The sequence below is a fragment of the Equus asinus genome, chromosome 2 (assembly GCF_041296235.1).
Source record: "Equus asinus isolate D_3611 breed Donkey chromosome 2, EquAss-T2T_v2, whole genome shotgun sequence".
NCBI lineage: Eukaryota > Metazoa > Chordata > Mammalia > Perissodactyla > Equidae > Equus > Equus asinus.
This window is the reverse complement of record NC_091791.1, coordinates 103,932,827-103,951,407: the sequence shown is the minus strand read 5'-3', so window position 1 is coordinate 103,951,407 and position 18,581 is coordinate 103,932,827. Positions and strand designations below refer to the sequence as shown.

The window sequence follows — 18,581 nt, the reverse complement described above, 5'->3', positions numbered from 1 at the left end:
CAGTCATTTTGCGACAAGATTTTGTTCAAATGTTGGATCCAGATATACTTATAACTATAAGGAATTGTATTCTTAATAAATTCTGTTTTGACCTTCAATTATAAAGAATGTGTTTGGGATACCTCATTTTTTCTAACACATTTCTTCGTGGGTTTGTACCTGGATTGAGGATGATGTATCATAGTTGTTCTCCGTGATTTTGGCTGTTTTTCCCTTCTCATAAAATTTGGAGGTGGCAGTGTTGACATTCAGCTTTTAATTTGTTTTTTATAAAATGTGAATAATTTACAAGTAGAATTTTCCCGTGAGAGACACATGGCCTAAATGGAATGAGATATATACAATTTTTAAAAATTCTATTTAATGTTTAATGTTGATGAATGGTAATTAACAAAAAGTTAATCAAATTTAGAGTTTTTATGTAATCTGATATGTTATTCTTCGTGTATCATTTAAATTTTTATAAACTTTGTTGGCTCAAGAAAGATAAAATGTTCTTCCTAAAGTTATCTAGCCAGTGCACTTTCTCTTAATTTCTTACTAACTGTTGACTTATGTCTCTATTAATTTAACTGCTTGAAAACTCTTAATTGTTTTTGTACATAGCATTAAGTTTTCACAATCACTAATTATTGTCTCATTTTACTCTTATAATAAATACACACTTATGCTTTCACTGCCGAATAGAATTTCTGCATAGAAAGCAAAAGCAGATCTGCCCTTTGGATTACGTAGAGCATACTTACAGAAGACTCCTTATTCTAGCAGTTTTTCTTGTATTGGTGATGTGGCTTCCCTGGCGTGATGGTAACCTGTGCCATCACCTGGTCGCTGATCACATACGTGTTTTGTAGGCATCCAACTACTTGAGCTTAAAAATGGCCAAGCTGAACTTGGGTACACCCCTGTTGTTTATCATCTGTGAGCCTCAGTTTCCTCATCTATAAAATGGCCATTTTCCTCTCTTGCTTTTCACTCTGAGGGGCTACTTGGCCTCTCTGACTCAGTGGTTCCATGACTTCTGGAATACTTTGGTGCTCTGATAGCCAAAGTTCTGTATTTTCTAGTCTTGCCTTACTGCACTGTCTTCCAGATCTTGAAAAAATAATTTTTAATATCCTACCATGATATTAGTTATATATGCATCAATATCTAACATACCAACATTCACAGGAGAAGTAAAAACAAAGTTAAATCAAGTTGATACTCGACTGACGTTTAAACATTTATTGATAGGATCAAGCTACTTGGTTGTTGATTCCTAACATGTACTTCATAGATCTGTTCGGATTAAATGAGAACATGCCTGTAAAGTTCTTAGAAACGTCGCGCGTCCCTTTATTTGGAGAGCTAGGAAAGAAAATTCACTGGAAATAAGCTGATCACTCAACTTAGTGTGAATATGACATCTCTTTGCACCATCCAGTTTCTGACATTTGTTCCTGGTCAACCTCACCCCACAGCTGTAACGCTATCCCTTGAAATGGCAGGGCATAGAGCCCCATTTTCCTCTCAGATTTTTTTGGGAGTGAATGGTGGTTGGGTGACGCGAGGGTAGTTGCCTGACAGTTATCCCACAAGCAAGATCCCTGTGCTTTCTTTTTTTTGAATGTCTAATACTAAGAAACGCTCTTCTTTTTTGTTCATTAGAATTATACCAACCCCGTAGTATACCATATGGTCATAGTTTATTGAGCACGTTGGGAAGGCCAAATGCTATGCTAACACCTTACTTTCGCGTTCAGTTGATCGCACAACAAACCTACCGTTCCCATTTTACAGATGAGGAAATGGACCTGCAGAGAAACTTAGGTAACTGACCCAAGATCATACAGGGGTTCATGTTGGAGTAAGGAATCAAACCAGTGTCTCTGACTTCCCAGCTCTTGTTCTCACCACTGCCTCATAAAACTTTTCTGTTTTTAATTATTTAACGACATAGAATTTATAACAAATTGCTGACACACAGTAGTTGCTCAAATTGTGTGCCCTCTTTCCTTTGCACTATTCCCATGCTAGTTGTTAAGGGCAGAGTGGGAGTAGGAGGAGGAAGGAAAGAAGTGAAAAAAACTAACAGTGTCTGTGCTACAGTTTCTAGTGAATCTGCATGTGCATGCAAGCTCAACCCGTCTGGCAGCAAGTTCCCTACAAACACCTAAGATAGGAATCCTATAGATTTGGAGGTGGGTCAGCGACCCTCGCCCCCGCCCCTTCCCCACCTTTTTTGGCCTCTAGCCTCTCCCCTTCCGTTTCAGTGGAGCTGTGGTTGGTTTTATAGGACTCCTTGAGGTTTGGCACTGCTATGGTGATGCGGTTTCGTGAAGATGTTGCAGTAACCCTCAAATAAGGAACTGGGTGCTGCACTTCCTGTGGGAGGAGGACTCAGCAGACACGCCCTCCAGGAGGGCTGACCAGGCTGTTTCCTCTGCTCTTAAAGCTGTAGTGTGAAGCCAGGACTCAGGATGGGCTTGCGGTATTCGTGGTGCTTGGGCCACCGTAAGTGAGTATCAGCTTCCAGACTGATGCGCTGTTGATCTTTATTGTCTGTCCTCTGCCATGTGATCTGGCTTTTCGCTCTATCTCAACAAGACGGATCTTTGAACTTGCCCCTGAATGACTAGTATTGTTAGTACTGGCAAAATGTTTTCCTCTGCAGTTGATTCGACACGGTTTTACGCGTGTGTTAGCATCACACCTGACCTCTTTCTTGAATTGCAACATCCTAGACAAGGTGAGAAGGTGGAGGGCAATTGGTTGTTGATTGTTGCATAGTGGCTAGAACGCTGGGAAATTAGTTAAATTCAGTGTGGTCTTATTGAATTTTGTTGTCCCACATACATAAAGCTTGAGTTCTGGGGCCAGCCATGGATGCTCAGTTTGGATGCTGTAACGCCATCTCTGGGAATGGCCTCTTACTTTGTTGAAAACTTGCTATGGATCCTGTAAAATTTGTGATAACAGAAAACCTAATGTATCTGATTACGTTCTGATAAATATATCAGACTTACAGTTTGTATAATTTGAGTGTGGTCGTAGTTCGAGCCTCTTAGAGGGTCGGGTATCACTGTGGGTAGTGGAAAGAGGCACAGAAGTTTTGGAATTAGGTCTGGGTACCAATTCTGGCCTTTCACTTACTAGCTATGTACTTGGGCAAATTGTCCCTTAAGCCTCAGTTTCTTCACATGAAAAATGGAAATACACTGATACCTGCCTCAAAGTTGTTGTGAGGATTAAAAGTAAATAATATTCATTTGGTACTATACTAATAGTTAATATTGTTAGCTTCGTTCTTTTGGTTTTTTCCTCTTTGGCTTTCTCCTCCTAATATGTCCTCACCCCCTCAGAATAACATCCTAGTTCCTACCATGATTCACAGAGCTCCCTGAGATCAGAACCCTGTACAACCCTCAGACCTCATTTTATAATATTCTCCTCATTCCTGTTGCTTTCTCTGCAGTTACCCTGACCCTAGCCATACTGGCCAGCTGGTTGCTGCCTCATGATCTTTGCACTTGCTGTACCCTTTGCCTGACATATTCTGTCCCAGAAACCACATGCTGGCTCTTTTCACATGATCACATCAGTTGTCATACCTTCTCAGAGGTTTTCCTGACCACTTTTCTGAAGAAGCCACTATCTCTACTCTAAGGAATTTTCTGCCATAAGCATCCTGGTTTATTTTCTTTAGAGCATTTATCTTTAACTGTAATTATATCCCTCTGTTAACATAAGCTCTGGTATAGTAGGAACCTTGGCTGTCTTACTTATTCATTGCTGTATTTTAGCATCTAGGAACATAGTATATACTGCATGAATATTTGTGGACTGTTTGATTGAGTAAATGTATAACCTAAACCATTTTCTGGAAATGTGGTATTTTAAGATATCTTGAAATATGAACTGAAGAACAATATAGAGAAGACCAAATTCCAGGTAGAATGCGTTCTTAATACAATGACATGCCATCTGTCATGTTATTCTTTTCAACAGACTATTGGAGACATTTTATCAATAATGGAAAAATACCCATGTGAACATTTGAAAAAGTATTCGTATAGAGTCTAATATATTTTCATTTACCGAGAAATAGTTTTTGTAATTGCCTCATGTATTACCCAGTTTCCTCTTATTTCATAGGATTTAGATTTGCATTTTAATTTTATACAGAGTAAGTTGAAATTCTCTGTATACTTATGCTGCTAATGTCCTCTGAGGTCTTTGTATATGCATACCCTTTTAGAGAATATGTGCTACTATGAAAATGACTTTAAGATATGAGTGTTCAGTAGAATTTCTCTTAGTACCTTTTTTGATGTAATCTAAAGAAACATTTTGCTTTTAGCTTTTTGTTCAGCTCATTAATCCACGTAAGTTACTATACTAAATTGCTTGGGAATAGATTGCTTGAAATGAATAAAAAAATTTGTGTTTTAGCCCTCATTCATCTCTCTTTATTTTGACCTATTTTGTTTGTCTGACTGCTTCTAAATAAGATGAATCCATTTCAACAATTGAATTATGAAAAGTGCTGGATCAGGGCAATGGGTTGTATAAAAATACACAAGATCCTTAGAAGTGTATTGGACTTGTTCAGTATGTGTTCTTTTCCTAAATTTTAGTGACAGTAACCTGATAGAAAGTCAAGTGAACTTCATGCCTGAAGACAAGAGTCCTGCTCAGACCAGTGAGCAAAAATTTTTTCTTTTTCCTGAACTGGAAAAACTAGTTTAGAGAGTGGTGACTTTATTGTGATTAAAGTTATCTGTGTCTAGAAGTAGAACAAATCCTTTGTCTATAGAATCATGGAATCGTCATCATTGGGAGCTTGGTAATCAGCTGATTTTAAAGGTCACCATTACACTGGAGTTATGGATTCATATTTAGCTCTTAATCTTTCTGTCATACTGAGTTTCAAATGCTTTTCAGAAATAAGACAGGAAGAAATGGACCTGCATTCCTTTCCCTCTGTTGTGATTAGGTTATTTAAATTGTTAAACAGATTGGGTTGCCATTTGATTTTGTGTTGTGTGTTTGCTCCATGAGAAAGCTAAAGAAACTCCACGTTTTAAAGATGTGTTCTCTCTCCTAGTGGTTAATACTGGACTTTTCTACTTGATCTCTTTTCCATCAGCAGTTTGAAATAACTTGATCCAGTTCTGTTGGTCTTCCCAAGTTTCAGGTTACATTGTAAGCATTTCTCTCTCTTGCCCCAACCTAGAGTTTGATTTCCGTCGACAGTGATAGTGTTCTCCCTTACGGTAATTCTCAGCTGCCTGTGTTTCTCACTCTCATCGAGTAACATCAAGCACATGCAGAGGACAATAAATAATTACTAAGCCAGTAACTGTCATGAAATAGGCAGAGATCATACATTCTGTGAGAGATCATCCTGACTTTATAGAAGTATAAATTCAAGTAGTATGTAAGTAGATGTCTCTTATCATGAGCACTTAGGTGACCTGAGTCATCCGGGAAGGGAGAGGCTTGAAAAGGAAAAAAGGCCTCACTGAGCAGAAATTGGTCGATCTGGGCTGTGTCTTAGCTGAGGATCTATGGGAAGTGCCTAGTGCTCTTCTGGGGATGAATTAAATATAACTGTGCCAGACTCCAAGCTCAGACTTCTGTGTCGTAGTTTATCGCTACCTGTTCCCTTGAAATAGCTCTTGGTGATGCCTGCACCGTGCTGTCTCTGTCCTCTGACTTGGGCCAGAAGCAGGAAAGATAGCAAGGGGGGAGAATCAGCGTTTATTTTATCATACTCATCCATTTATATGGTTCTTATAATTCTTTTTGAGGTCCTCTAAAATATTTTGTTTATTATGAGTATTTAAACCAAATGTTGAATGTTAGTTTTATCGTTTAAAACATCATGAATTAGGGGCTGGCCCGGTAGTGTAGTGCTTAAGTTCACATGCTCTGCTTTGGCGGCCCAGGGCTTGCAGGTTTGTATCCAAGATGTGGACCTAGTGCCGCTTGTCAAGCCATGCTATGGTAGGTTCCCACATAAAATAGAGGAAGACTGGCACAGATGTTAGCTCAGCGACAGTCTTCCTCAAGCAAAAAGAGGAAGATTGGCAACAGATGTTAGCTCAGGGCCAGTCTTCCTCTCACACACATAAAAATAATGTCAGAAATTAACTAATGAATGCTCTAGTGAGCCTCATTTTTTACCTATTGATTTTTGCTTCTGATAAATTACTTCAATAGGATAAATTCCAAGGAATTGTATAATTAGATCAAAGGATATGATACTCAGAACTCCACTATTCGTTTCAGTCTTGCCAGCCTTCGCTATACTGTTCTTTTCTAAATGAACTGGCACCTGTAGCTTCCTTTAACGTGATGTTTTACAGCCTTGGCTGCACGTTAGAATCACATGGGCATTCTAATTAGACGTTAGAATCTCCTGGGGAGCTTTAAAAACTACTGATGCCTGAGGGCCACCTCTAGAGATTTTTGTTTAATTGATGTGAGGTGTGGTCTGGACATCAGGATTTTTAAAAGCTCTCCAGGTAATTCTAAAATGCAGTTAACATCAAGAATTCTGCGTTAGTGGGAAAATTAGACTTCACATTGCATCTGAAAATGAATCCCTGAGAGTTATTGTTGAATCAGGTTTAAATCTGATTAAATAACAGGAATCAACCACCAAATAGCTTGACCATAATAAATATTTAAATGTCAGTCTAGTATCAGCTTGATTTAACTTTCTTTTTACTTACCCTGTGAATGTTGGTATATTAGATATCGATGTGTATGTAACTAATATCATGGCACGATATTAAAAATTATTGTTTCAAGATCTGGAAAGCGGTGCAGTAAGGTGAGACTAGAAAATACAGAACTTTGGCTATCAGAGGGCCAAGGTATTCCAGAAGTCACGGAACCCCTGAGTTAGAGAGCCCAAATACCCCCTCAGAGTGAGAAGCAAGAGAGAAAAACGACCATGGAAGCCACGACCATAAACTATACCCCACGTCCATAATGCACAGTAACCTAAAACTTGCATCCCCAAACTTAATCCCCCAAAGTGTGTGTGTTAAAAATATTTGGTTTGTTTTATTGGTCTGCGTTTTCTAGCGCAAAATCTGTGCGGTGGTTTAGGATGTCAGCCCAGATTCTGGCTCTCAGTAGGCAAGTTATTAAATTTCTCACAGCTTCAGTTTTCTCATCTGTAAATTGGGGTAATAATGTCTTCCTTCACAGGATAGTTAAAAGAAGAAATGAGGTGATATAGATAAAACACGTAGCTCAATGTTTGATACATTGTTAAACAATTAATAAACTTAGTAATAAAGGGAGTGGTTATGGTGTGTACTCCTTGCATGTGGAAGGAAATACCAATTAACATGTAATGAGTACTTACTAGTAATATATACAGTAAGAATGTCTCTATCCATGTCTTTTTTAATTCTCAAAACAGTTCTGTAAGAAAGCTGCTATTATTCCCACTTTTTTTTTTTCAATCGATGAAAAAACTTTGGCTCAAGGAAGCTAAATAATTTGTCTTAGATCAGACCATGGTACAAATGGGCTTCTACTCAGACTTCAACACCCATGCTTTTCCCATCATATTGCCCAGTGATTTCGTCTCGAGGGAAATCTAAAGTGAACTTAAATAGATGAATTTTGGTGGTTTGGTATGGTGAGGAGAGTATTTTTTTTCCCCTTAGGAGAAAACAGGTGCTGGTTGGTGTCAATTTTGTGAAAAATTTGGCAAACCGTTTGGGTGTGTCATTTTTGAAAAAGATTGAAAGAATAAATGTCGAAGTTGATAGTACCCTTCGTTTGGGTAGAATGTGCTTGTTTTGAAAATAGCTAGGCAAGGAGAATTCGGGCTGTGGTTTTTCCTACATTTTGTCTGAATCTTGTCGAACGCCTGGAGAAGGGCTGTGCTTGGTCTGCTCAGCATTCTGTTGAGTAATTCGGCTGGTGGTGGACTTTAGAACTTTTATCAGAGCAGGCTTGTGTGTTGAAAAATGTTGCTGCTGGGGTGGACATTCTTTTAATTGTGAGGAAAATTTTCCCCTACCAGCCCCCTTGCTCCATGCTGCCTTCAAATGCGCCTCGATGCTTCTGCTGTGGCACCGTGGGGCGCGTTCCCGTAAAGACCAGCACTTCCCCCAGAGCAGCGCAGCGTTAGGTAGCGGGTGAGCCCCGGCTTTGGGGTCAGCCCCACCAGACTTAGATCCATCAGTCCATTACTTATTAGCTGTGTGCTAAGTAAGGGGAGTGCTAATGGTTATTGATGTCTCCTGTGTGCCAGGCATTACTAGTTTATTTCCTGTCCCCTTTAATCACCACAGCAACTTTGTAAAGGGACTATCATTGTCTTTTTACAGCTCTCGATAGATGCTCGAAGAGGCTAACTAGCCCAAGTTCTTACTTCTTCTAAGTGGGGAGGTTTGTGGTTTGAAGTCAGGTTTAATGAACTGCTGATGTTTGTGGTGTATCTTGAGCAAGTGCATTAACATTTCTGAGTCTCAGTTTCCTCTCCTCTGAACTGGCAATGGCACTTCTTTGAAGGACTCCTCGAGGATTAAATTAAGTAGTGTACCTAAAAGCACCTGTCACCCTGCCCATGTCTCAGTAGGTACCCGTATAATATTCGTTCCTCCCCTGCCTTAAGTAAATAATAATCATGGAAGAGTGAAAGAATTGCTCCCCTGCCTTTTCGAAAATTGATGTTTTATTTTGAAACATTTTGAACTCAGAAAAGATGCAAGGATAGTACAATGAACTCCTGTATACCTTTCATCTAAACTCACCAGTTGTTCCCTTTTTGTTATATTTGCTTTATCTGCATGTGCATGTGTAGAATTGTACTGAGCTGTTGAGAGTAAGTTGCAGCGATCGTGCCCCTTTATTCCTAAATGTATCAGCATATTATCTTAACAGTGCAGTTTACAAAATCAGTGACGTAACATTAATACAATATGATTATCTAATATACAGGTTTTTTTGTTTTCTGAGATTGGCCCTGAGGTAGTATATGTTGCCAATCTTTTTTTTTCTTCTTCTTCTTCTCCCCAAAGCCCCCCAGTACATAGTTCTACATTGTAGTTGTAGGTCCTTCTGGTTGTGCTATGTGGGACACTGCCTCAGCATGGCCTGATGAGTGGTACTAGGTCTGCGTCCAGGATCCAAACCAGTGTAACCCCCGGCTGCCAGAGTGGAGCGCGTGAGCTTAACCGCTCGGCCATGGGCCAGCCCCACAATATACAGTTTATATTCACTGCTCACCAGCTGCCCAGTAATATCCTTTTAAGCAGTGATTGTTTCCTCCCTGTCTTGTCATACACTGCATTTAGTCGTCGTCGCTTTTTAGTCTCGTTCACCAACTACCTGCTGAGCCGTTACTGCCACTGCATTGAGTTTTACTAGAATTCCTTCTTCAGGTTATCTGTCCCTTCACAGAGAGTGAGTTCTTAGTGTTCTCAAATCATTTGTAACATCTTGAGGAAAACAGAAGAATATTCCTACTTTTCTGCCCTAGAGTGAACTTCCAACAAGTATTTGAGTACCTATAACGTGCCAGGAGACTGAGCAGGGTGGTGAGACCCAGCAGGTCAGAGGTAGGTGGTCCTTGTCCTCAGTAGGGGTTACAGATGCGTAAAGAGGACATTACAGTGCAGGGCAACAAGACGTTCAGAGCTCAGAATGGGGAGACCGCCGTTGGAGTTGTGCTGGAAACTGGAGAAAATTCAAGGCACCCAAGAATGGTTGAAAATGATAAATTGCCTTATGGCAGGATGATTGAAAGTTTCAAGATAATCATGATAGCGACCTTTTCTACCTTGAATTCTGTTCTGGGATCTGGTTGAATGTGACAATCCAAGAAATTCTGAGAGACCTTAATACTGTCTGGTGTAGCAGAAATGAAATAATGTCTGTACTGCATAATTTCCACAATTAGTAATGAAAATGCCCTGTCTTGTCTTCAGATGGTGGTGTCCTCCCTCCTTGGGAGGAACAGTGAAAGGTGGCAGAGATGTTTGTAAACCTTCCTGCATCATTTACACTCCATCTACACCTCTCCTTCTCACTCATTTCTTACGAAGCCTCAGCTGAGGCTGGGGTTCCTCTTGATTCACTAACTGAAACACCAGAAGTTGAGGTGCATTTGTGGGTGTGCTATTCTGTCCTGCCAGCCTGGATTTGGTTACAATAAAATCTCGGTGTCTATTTCTAAGGTAAATTTTAGGTACCCAGGCAAGCTCCTCTCCATGGCAGAAATACAAGGCTGAGTACTGAGGACAATTGAATTATTAACTCTGGACATCGAAAGGGCTTCTCATCAGGAGAATGCTGAGTAGTTATTCTACAAATCCAAAGGAGACTAAACAAGGAAAATGCCTTTAAAATGGGAAGTGTGGTAGTTGTGCCTCAAGTCAGTCTGTGCTTTCAGAATGGCAGCCCATTTGGCTTTGCCTCACGTTCTGGGTGTGAGCGCCACAGCCCCCAGGAGAGAAGGCAGTGGGGAGAGGCTGGGCTCTGCCCTCCCTCCCCTCCGCTGGCCCCATCACCAAGCAACTCTTTTTCTGTTTTTTTTTGAAAATTTTGAAAATTTTTATTTGAAAGTGTTGAGCTACTCAAAAGTTTGAACACTAGTGTCTTCGATGTTTTTGCTCAAGTATACCAAGCCACAGCTTCCTGAGGTTCCTTGCAGCTCAGTCTAGAGCCTTTGAGCTGCTTTCTCTGAATGTGTCTGTGACCACTGGTCGCGTGCTTCGGGGACACAGGCGAATGTTAACATTAAGTGAAGCAGAGCTGACTACGAAAGCAGGTGATGTTGGAATGGCTTGTTCACTTGAACTGTCTGTACTATCACTACCTGTATTCAGAAGGACAGTTGACTGTGTTTATACTGTTTTCTCTTTTAAGATGTATCTTTTTCCAACTGTGAAATTAAATCGATTTTGATCAATCCTGTTATAACATTGTGTCATAATTTAATCCGCAGCAGTTTTTTTCTTCCTTAGTGGTACCTAAAATGGTGGTACTTTTTTTTTTTTTTACAAGTAATAGCATTGTAATTTTCATGAAATAAGGTATATTTATTGTGTAAAATGCCACGCTTATAAGGGTGAAACTCCTAATAGAGTCTTTCCTGCTTCTGCTTCCATGGAAGTAACAGTAACACCAGTAAGCCAAACTGTGGCTATCTAACAGTAATTCATGTTTGACCTTAGACTGTGAGATTACATTTGTCCTTGGGAAAGGTACCATATTGATCCTCGGAGCCCTGACATCTGGCCCAGTGCCTACCATTTAATAGTTGTTCAGTAAATGTTTCATTGAATGATCTTTGAATATCACATTGTGCAGCAAGACCATAGAAACAAGATTCTAGGTAGGAATAATTAGAAAAAAGAAAGTCACTTAATTCAAGAGAAAGTAATAAATTGTACAAGACAGGAAAAGTCATCCTAGTGCATAACTTGGACCTGCTTTGAACAGCATTTCTAGATGCATAATAATGTAGCCGTGAACACTCAAGCAACCAAAATTGTAACTATTATGAGGAGAAAAGGTTAGGTTGTGTTGATGTGTTTTTAGGGTAGGGGAGCAGGTAGTGAGCTAAATTCTCATTTTCGTGGGATGTCAGTTTATAATGCCGCCTCAGTCTCAGTTCCCTCATTCCTCTTCTGTGCGTATGTCTGTCTGTGCTTTGTGATTCTGTTGTTTGGAGATTGTAGTTTTTTATATAACATAGCCCCAGAATGTTAGGCCAGGTTTTCATTTGTTACTAACCCCCAAAAAATGGTGATAGAGAAATTCTTCACACCCCTGTATTTTTGTAGTCTATGCTGACTTTTGATCTTAAAACTTGAGTGAATTGCAATTCCAGTAGACACCATCCCACTCCTACGGAGCTTGTCTTGTATTCTAGTGAGAGAGGTAAGTACATAGATAACTGTTAAATAGCCCAAGGAGTTTAAGCCACAAGAGAGTAATACAATAAGATCTTGTGTATTCAGAGGGGAAAAGAGATACTTTATCAGCAGAGAGAAAAATGGAAAAGGAGATGAGCAAACCAGACTGCGAAAGATGGGTGGATTCTGGATAGGCTGGCATCTGTGGCTGATGAAGTGCGCTTGGGGAACGGACATTTACAGTATGGCTGCAGAATAGGGTATAAGAAGAATAGAGTAGGGGCCGGCCCCATAGCCAAGTGGTTAAGTTCACGCACTCTGCTTTGGCGGCCCAGGGTTTCACTGGTTTGAATCCTGGGCACAGACATGACACCGCTCATCAGGCAATGCTGAGGTGGTGTCCCACATAGCACAACCAGAAGGACCCACAACTAAGAATATACAACTATGTACTGGGGGCCTTTGGGGAGAAGAAGAAGAAAAAAAGAAGATTGGTAACAGATGTCAGCTCATGTGCCAATCTTTCAAAAAAAAAAAAAAGAAAAGAAGAATAGAGTATAAGAAGATAAATTGGCGAAAAGAACAGCAGTGCCTTAATGTGGAGGTGTCAGCGGCCAGGCAGAAGCCTTGGTGGGGTAGCATAGCTATGAAGGTACCGTCATAGAGCGGCAAGAGAGAGTTGTAGTTCTGGCTCTGCTTGTTAGCTGAGTAGCCTCGGTCGTAAAGTCCTGTGGTTCTCTGCTTTATATATCCATACCGTAGAGATAGGACACTTCATAGAATGCCTAGGGTTAAAAGAAACCTAGGTGAAATGGGCACACGTAGTGCATGCTTCACTCCCAGTTGCAAAAAGAACAAAAAAAAGCTGTGCGGTTTTGCAGAGCAGAACTTTCGAGCAAGAGAATGGCATCACTATTGCTTTAAAATAATTACTTTGGGTAGATTTGGAGAGTGGTAGACATTCTAGGGCAGCTGGCCTGTTGTAACGAGTGGCTGTAGGAGTGCAGATAATTCACTGCAGGTCTTAATAGAACAATGCCTATAGGAATTGAAATGAGGTGTTTGCATGGGGGAGGCATTGCAGACACACAATCAACAGAGTGTTCTGAACAAGGGAGAGGGTGTCACTAGGGTTAACAATCGTTTCATTCATGGAAGTAAGTTTGGCGTTGCTGCTGCTTTTCGGAACGGGAGGACATAAAAATGAGTTTTGAAATTTGAGAATGCCCACTGGATGTCCTGGTAAAGACATTCAACAAGTAGTTGGAAGTGTGGGGCACGATCTCAGAGAGACTTTGAGGCCAGAGAGAGGTCCGCGAGGTGAACTGGGGCTGTGGGAAAGGATGAATAAAAGAGAAGGACCGAGTTCAGAAAGTTGACATATGTTTACATCTAAGATGTGAGAGGAGGAAGAAAGAGCCAGAGAAAACAGTGCATGAATAGGATGGTTCTTTATGGATATCAAGTGAGAATAAATTGCAAAAGAAGAATCGGGTCACCATTTTTGAATTCTGTACAACTCAAGGATGATGGGGACAAAGAAAGGCCAGTGGGTTATGGGATTTACTTATCAATGGAGACCTGTGACAGAGAAGTGTTAGTAGCAGTGGGAGTGAGCAGGAGCCGGATTGCAAAGCCTTCAAGTGTGTAAATGGCTGGTAAGGAGGTAGAAGGGAAGGGGAGGGCGCACAGAAAGGGCTCGGTGGGTTTACAGCAGGCTTTCTCAACCTCAGCACTCCTGACAGTCTGGGCCTGATAATTCCTTGTTGTCGGGAGCTGACCTGTGACACTGTGGGACGTGCCTTCCTCCCCTTACCCCCATCAAGTTCTAACAGCCAAAAATGTCTCCAGGCATTGTCAGCTGTCCCCTGCAGGCCGGATTCCTGGGGGAGAGCTCCTCATCTCCAGGGTCGAGTGAGAGTGCTGCTGCTCCCACCTGCTGCAGCCGTCCCTTTTCGGGGCACCGTGGCGCTGCCTGCTGCCCATGTGTTTGTTGGCCTCGAGCTGCCTGGGGAAGGAGCCGGTGCAGGAGCAGGGGGAAACTCCAGGCACCTGGTGGACGATTAGTGAATCAGGTCCCGAAGGAGGGCCGGAGGAGACAGCAGACGCACTGTTGAGAAGAGGCATCCTCGTAGTCAGAGGGGCCTGGCAGAGGCTCTTTATAAAGCAATAAAGATTGTTCTAGCTCACGTGAGATGGCCTCAAGCTTCTCACTAAGAAGGGAGGAAAGGTCACCTGAGACGGAAGTAGGCAGGGTTAAAGTGGGGCCTTTGAGGGGAGGTTATAGAAAGTTTCAGTAACCCCTGTGGGGATGGAGTAACACACAAGTGAGTAAAAGATTACTGAGCAGCAATGAGTCAAGGCTGAATAGGGACTTAAAAAAATTATGAAAAACATTAATTAAAATCTTGGAGAAGAAAAAAACGTATAACCCAAATACCCTGATGCTATTTCTTTTCTTTGTTTTGAGGAAATTAGCCCTGAGCTAACATCCACTGCCAGTCCTTCTCTTTTTTGCTGAGGAAGACTGGCCCTGAGCTAACATCCATTCCCATCTTCCTCTACTTTATATGTGGGACGCCTACCACATGGCTTGACAAGCTGTACGTGGGTCCACACCTGGGATCTGAACCGGCAAACCCTGGACCACAGAACGTGTGAACTTAACCACTGTGCCACCAGGCCTGCCCCATGATACTGTTTTTATTTGTGCATTTTATGTCTACTTACCTACATTTTTTACCCTTTTTATTTTGCTCATTTCATCAAACATTGTAGATGTTAATGTTTTTGAACTGTTATTTCAGTTATTTTTAATGACCACATGATAGTCTATAGATCTTTTCTTTACGAGACAGCCCTCTAGTTACTGACTTGGTAAGGTTGTTTCCGGTTTTTAATACTATTATACCTAAAGTTGCAGTAAACATTTGTATTCATGGAGCTTTGCCAGATTTTATTAGTGGACCCAGTAAAGGTTTTATACAATGCTGAACACAGAGCAGAAAATGTATTGGCTTAAATGTCACCTTATTGAGGCCTTCCCTGACCACCCACCACATTTAGAATTGCAACCCTCGGGGCCAGCCCTGTGGCCGAGTGGTTAAGCTCACTCTCTCTGTTTTGAAGGCCCAAGGTTTCACAGGTTCACATCCTGGGTGCAGATATGGCACCACTCATCAAGCAATCTGAGGCGGTGTCCCACATAGCACAACCAGAAGGACCTACAACTAGAGCGTAGAACTATGTGCTGGGGAAGCTTTGGGGAGAAGAAGAAGAAAAATTGCAACCCTCATCTCTGCTTTGTTTTTCTGCATAGCACTTGCTGCCTTCCAAAATACTAGGTGTTTTTTTTGTTTGTTTTTTGGGGTTTTGTTTTTGAGAAAGACTGGCCCTGAGCTAACATCTGCTGCCAATCCTCCTCTTTTTGCTGAGGAAGACTGGCCCTGAGTCAGCATCCGTGCCCATCTTTCTCTACTTTATATGTGGGATGCCTACCACAGCATGGCGTGCCTGGCGATGCCATGTCTGCACCCGGGATCCGAACTGGTAAACCCCGGGCCGCCAAAGCGGAACGTGCACACTTAACCACTGCGCCACCAGGCCGGCCCCCAAAAATACGAGGTGTTTTTTCAGTCTTGATTACTCTTGTCTCCCTTGCTAAGTATATAAGTTCCAACGGGATGAGGATTTTTTATATCACCAGCACCTAGAATAGTGCCTGGCACATAGATACTTGCTAAATGGTGGGGTTTACCCAGACCTACAGGCAAGATGTGTTTGGAAGCGTGTCACTGGCAGCAGATATCCGTGGAAGCCAGTGGGAGAGTAATTGCATTGACTAGTCTTTGGCATCTGGATGGAGTAGGAAGCAACAGCGATCTACAGGGACGGTGAAACGGGAGACTGAAGGGTTATCACTTGAAGGCAGTTGGGGCAACAAAAGCACATTCCTCTGGAAGGAGAGTGTGGGAGAGGTAGAAGGTAAATAGGTTGTGGTTGAGGAGGGAATTTCCCAAAGTTTAGATATTAGAAAGGAAGCAGTTTGAGAATGAACAGTGGCGGGGTTGGTAGATCATTCCATTTTGCTAGGAATGGACAGGATCGCTTTTTCAGGTGCCCCTGCCTGACAAACAGTCCCCTCTTAGCTTGTTATATTCTGTTCATACTGACTGTTGGCATATAAATCAGGTTCTGTTTTCGAAGGCCTTTTTTTTATGGAGTATGAGGTATGTGGTAATCTGAGTAAGCAGATGTGCCAGTAATGTCTGTCAGAGAATTAATTAAGCAGAGTTAGTGACAATGTCAACCCATGTTTCAAAACTGAATTTACAGAGAAATTGCTTCCCCCTCATTTGGGATAGCTGAGTCATTCGGTTCATCTTTTCAGTGACTATCTTACAGGTCCTTTTCTATTTGAGGTCACTGTACTCAAGAGTAGAGCAGCTTGGTAAGTAAAACATTTAGCATAGCATGTGCTAAGCTCATTTTAAGCAACTCTTGGGGAGCTCCTCTTGAGTATGGAAATTACAGTAGTTGTTTTTTGGAGCAGCCTTGATTGTTAACCCTCAGCCAGTGCATTATTCTCTACTCTGCTGTAGGTTTTCCACTGTAGCGTGCTTTTAGTTTTCAAACTGCAGTTACTCTCAGGTGAATTGTTAATGACAGACAGACATGATTTACTAGACAAAACTCTGGAGAGAAAAGTTGAAGTCACCTTTCCCTCTCATGTTTATCAGTGGATGGCATGCCTCTTATTTCTTAATTCTTTAGTTTCTTCCATTTCCATGATGATGATCTCACGCATAACCCTCCTCCTCCTTCCGGAATCTCTGGGATGCTTTACCAACCTCCTGGTTCAGTAGCGAGAACCCCACAGAGAGAGCCCACCTTTGGAGGCCTGTCTCAGAAATGCTCCTCTACATAGCTGCCTTTGTCGGCTTGATTTGCATACGATGTATGAGTATAATGATAGAGCTGAGCAGAGTTGTTGGTTTTTTAAATTAAAAAAAATTTCACTTGGAGTTCTGGGAACCAAGTACTTCCTTTAAAATAGAATTTGGTAATTATATTGACACGTATGGTATGATATAGCATTCTGGGAGTTTTTCTCTGTGTAGTTGACTTCAAGAATTTTGAGGGTGCTTCTCCCACCTGTTGTTCCCAGAAGTTGGGGTGCCCTTGCATGGGTTGGAGTGATTGGTTCTTCCCTTCCCAATATGATGGGCTGCAATTAGAATGTGATGTAACCTATTTTAAGAGAAACGCTTAATAAGCCTTGTTTCTATTGAAAACCGGCTAAAACGATTGCTCATTATTTGGTTGTTAGCATATAATGTTAGCTATTTTAAGATCCCAGACTTCTCTTTATCTTGATCAAAAGAACATCCTTTGGGAGGAATCTTGCAGTTCTCATTTAACCCATTTGTGTCCTCTCGTGAGGAGAACGGAACAGATACATTCCTGAATCCTTGGGGAACTGTACAAACCAAATTTCTGCTGCAGAGTCTCAGAGAGCAATCAGGTTAGAAATTTTGCCTAAGACTTAGAGGATTACGTTTGTGCCTGGGAAGCAGAACATATGTATGTTAACCAGAGATTGCTTGCTTACAGGGAGAATGCTGGAGAACCAGACTCCTGGAGTAGCTTATCCTATGAAATACCTTACGGAGACTGCTCTGTGAGGCATCACCGAGAGCTGGACATCTATACCTTGACCTCTGAGTCCGAATCACATCATGAGCCCCCAGTTCCTGCGGACAGTTGCACTGGACATATTTTTAAACTTATGAACATCCAACAGCAGCTAATGGTAAGGAAGACAATTGTCATTTTCAGGCTTTTGTGCCCTCACCCACCCCCTCCTTCAGTAAACCTTGCTTTAAGTAGAACATAAAAATGCTTCCCTCAAAGGTTGTGAAACTTGTAAAGCAGTTTTAGCAGTGTTAGATGTTACTGCTTTCAGATACAGAGCTAGCATTGGGGTTGCAGCAGTCGAAGACTGAGAAGTTGTCGTTTTTGCAATAATGAAAGATTATACGTACGCATTGCAGATACAGAAATATGCAACAACTAGAACTAAATTTTCCTGGCATAAAGGGAAATTTGTTTAACTTTATAAATTTGCTGGTTTAATTTTATAAAACACTAAACGAACAAAACAGTTTCTGAGATTGTTGCTAAAGAACAAGAACCAAAGTTACCCAGAAAGAAAGCCTTTTCACAACTATTTCAGTGAGTGATGATAGTGTTATTATATTTAAATTGATAGTTGTATGGTAAAAAGATCACTGAAAAAATAAAGATTTTATAATCCACTCAAGCCTTCAAGATAAAGTTGTTGCCAGACATAAAAACATTACAGACTCCCTGGTAGCATTTATTATGGATAATATAAACGTCATATGGGTACATCTCTCTTGGCCATAACATCTGAAAGGCTAAGTTTAGATTATTTTTCCACTCAGTTTATTTCAGAGCTGATTTGATTTGGAAAAAGCTTGACAATAATTTCATTTAAGGTCATTTAGGGTCAGCTCAGTGCCGGAGGCTTTGGGAGCAGGCGTTCTTTTTGAGTCCAGCAGGCCAAGATACTTTGTAGTAGAGTTGTGTGATGCGCCTGCCTCTGCCTTTCTGAATCACGTTTGTTCCAGAACAGGTATCATTTTCTTTCCCTCTGAATGGACTGCCAGGAAGTCAGATTTT

The 18,581-nt window shown here is 41.3% G+C and overlaps 1 protein-coding gene across 18 annotated transcripts in view; it reads left to right on the top strand.

Annotated features, from left to right (window-relative positions):
• The window catches only part of AKAP13 (A-kinase anchoring protein 13), a 326,473-nt gene that overhangs the window by 159,769 nt on the left and 148,123 nt on the right, over nt 1-18,581 (top strand). For 16 of the 18 annotated variants that reach the window (XM_070495797.1, XM_070495782.1, XM_070495794.1 and 13 more), the window contains one exon: nt 17,490-17,688. In XM_070495797.1, coding sequence (XP_070351898.1) covers nt 17,490-17,688 — 199 coding nt within the window. Of the gene's footprint in view, nt 1-2,408; nt 2,501-17,489; nt 17,689-18,581 lie in introns of those variants that run through there. The other 2 variants (XM_070495801.1, XM_070495805.1) reach the window with 2 other exon arrangements.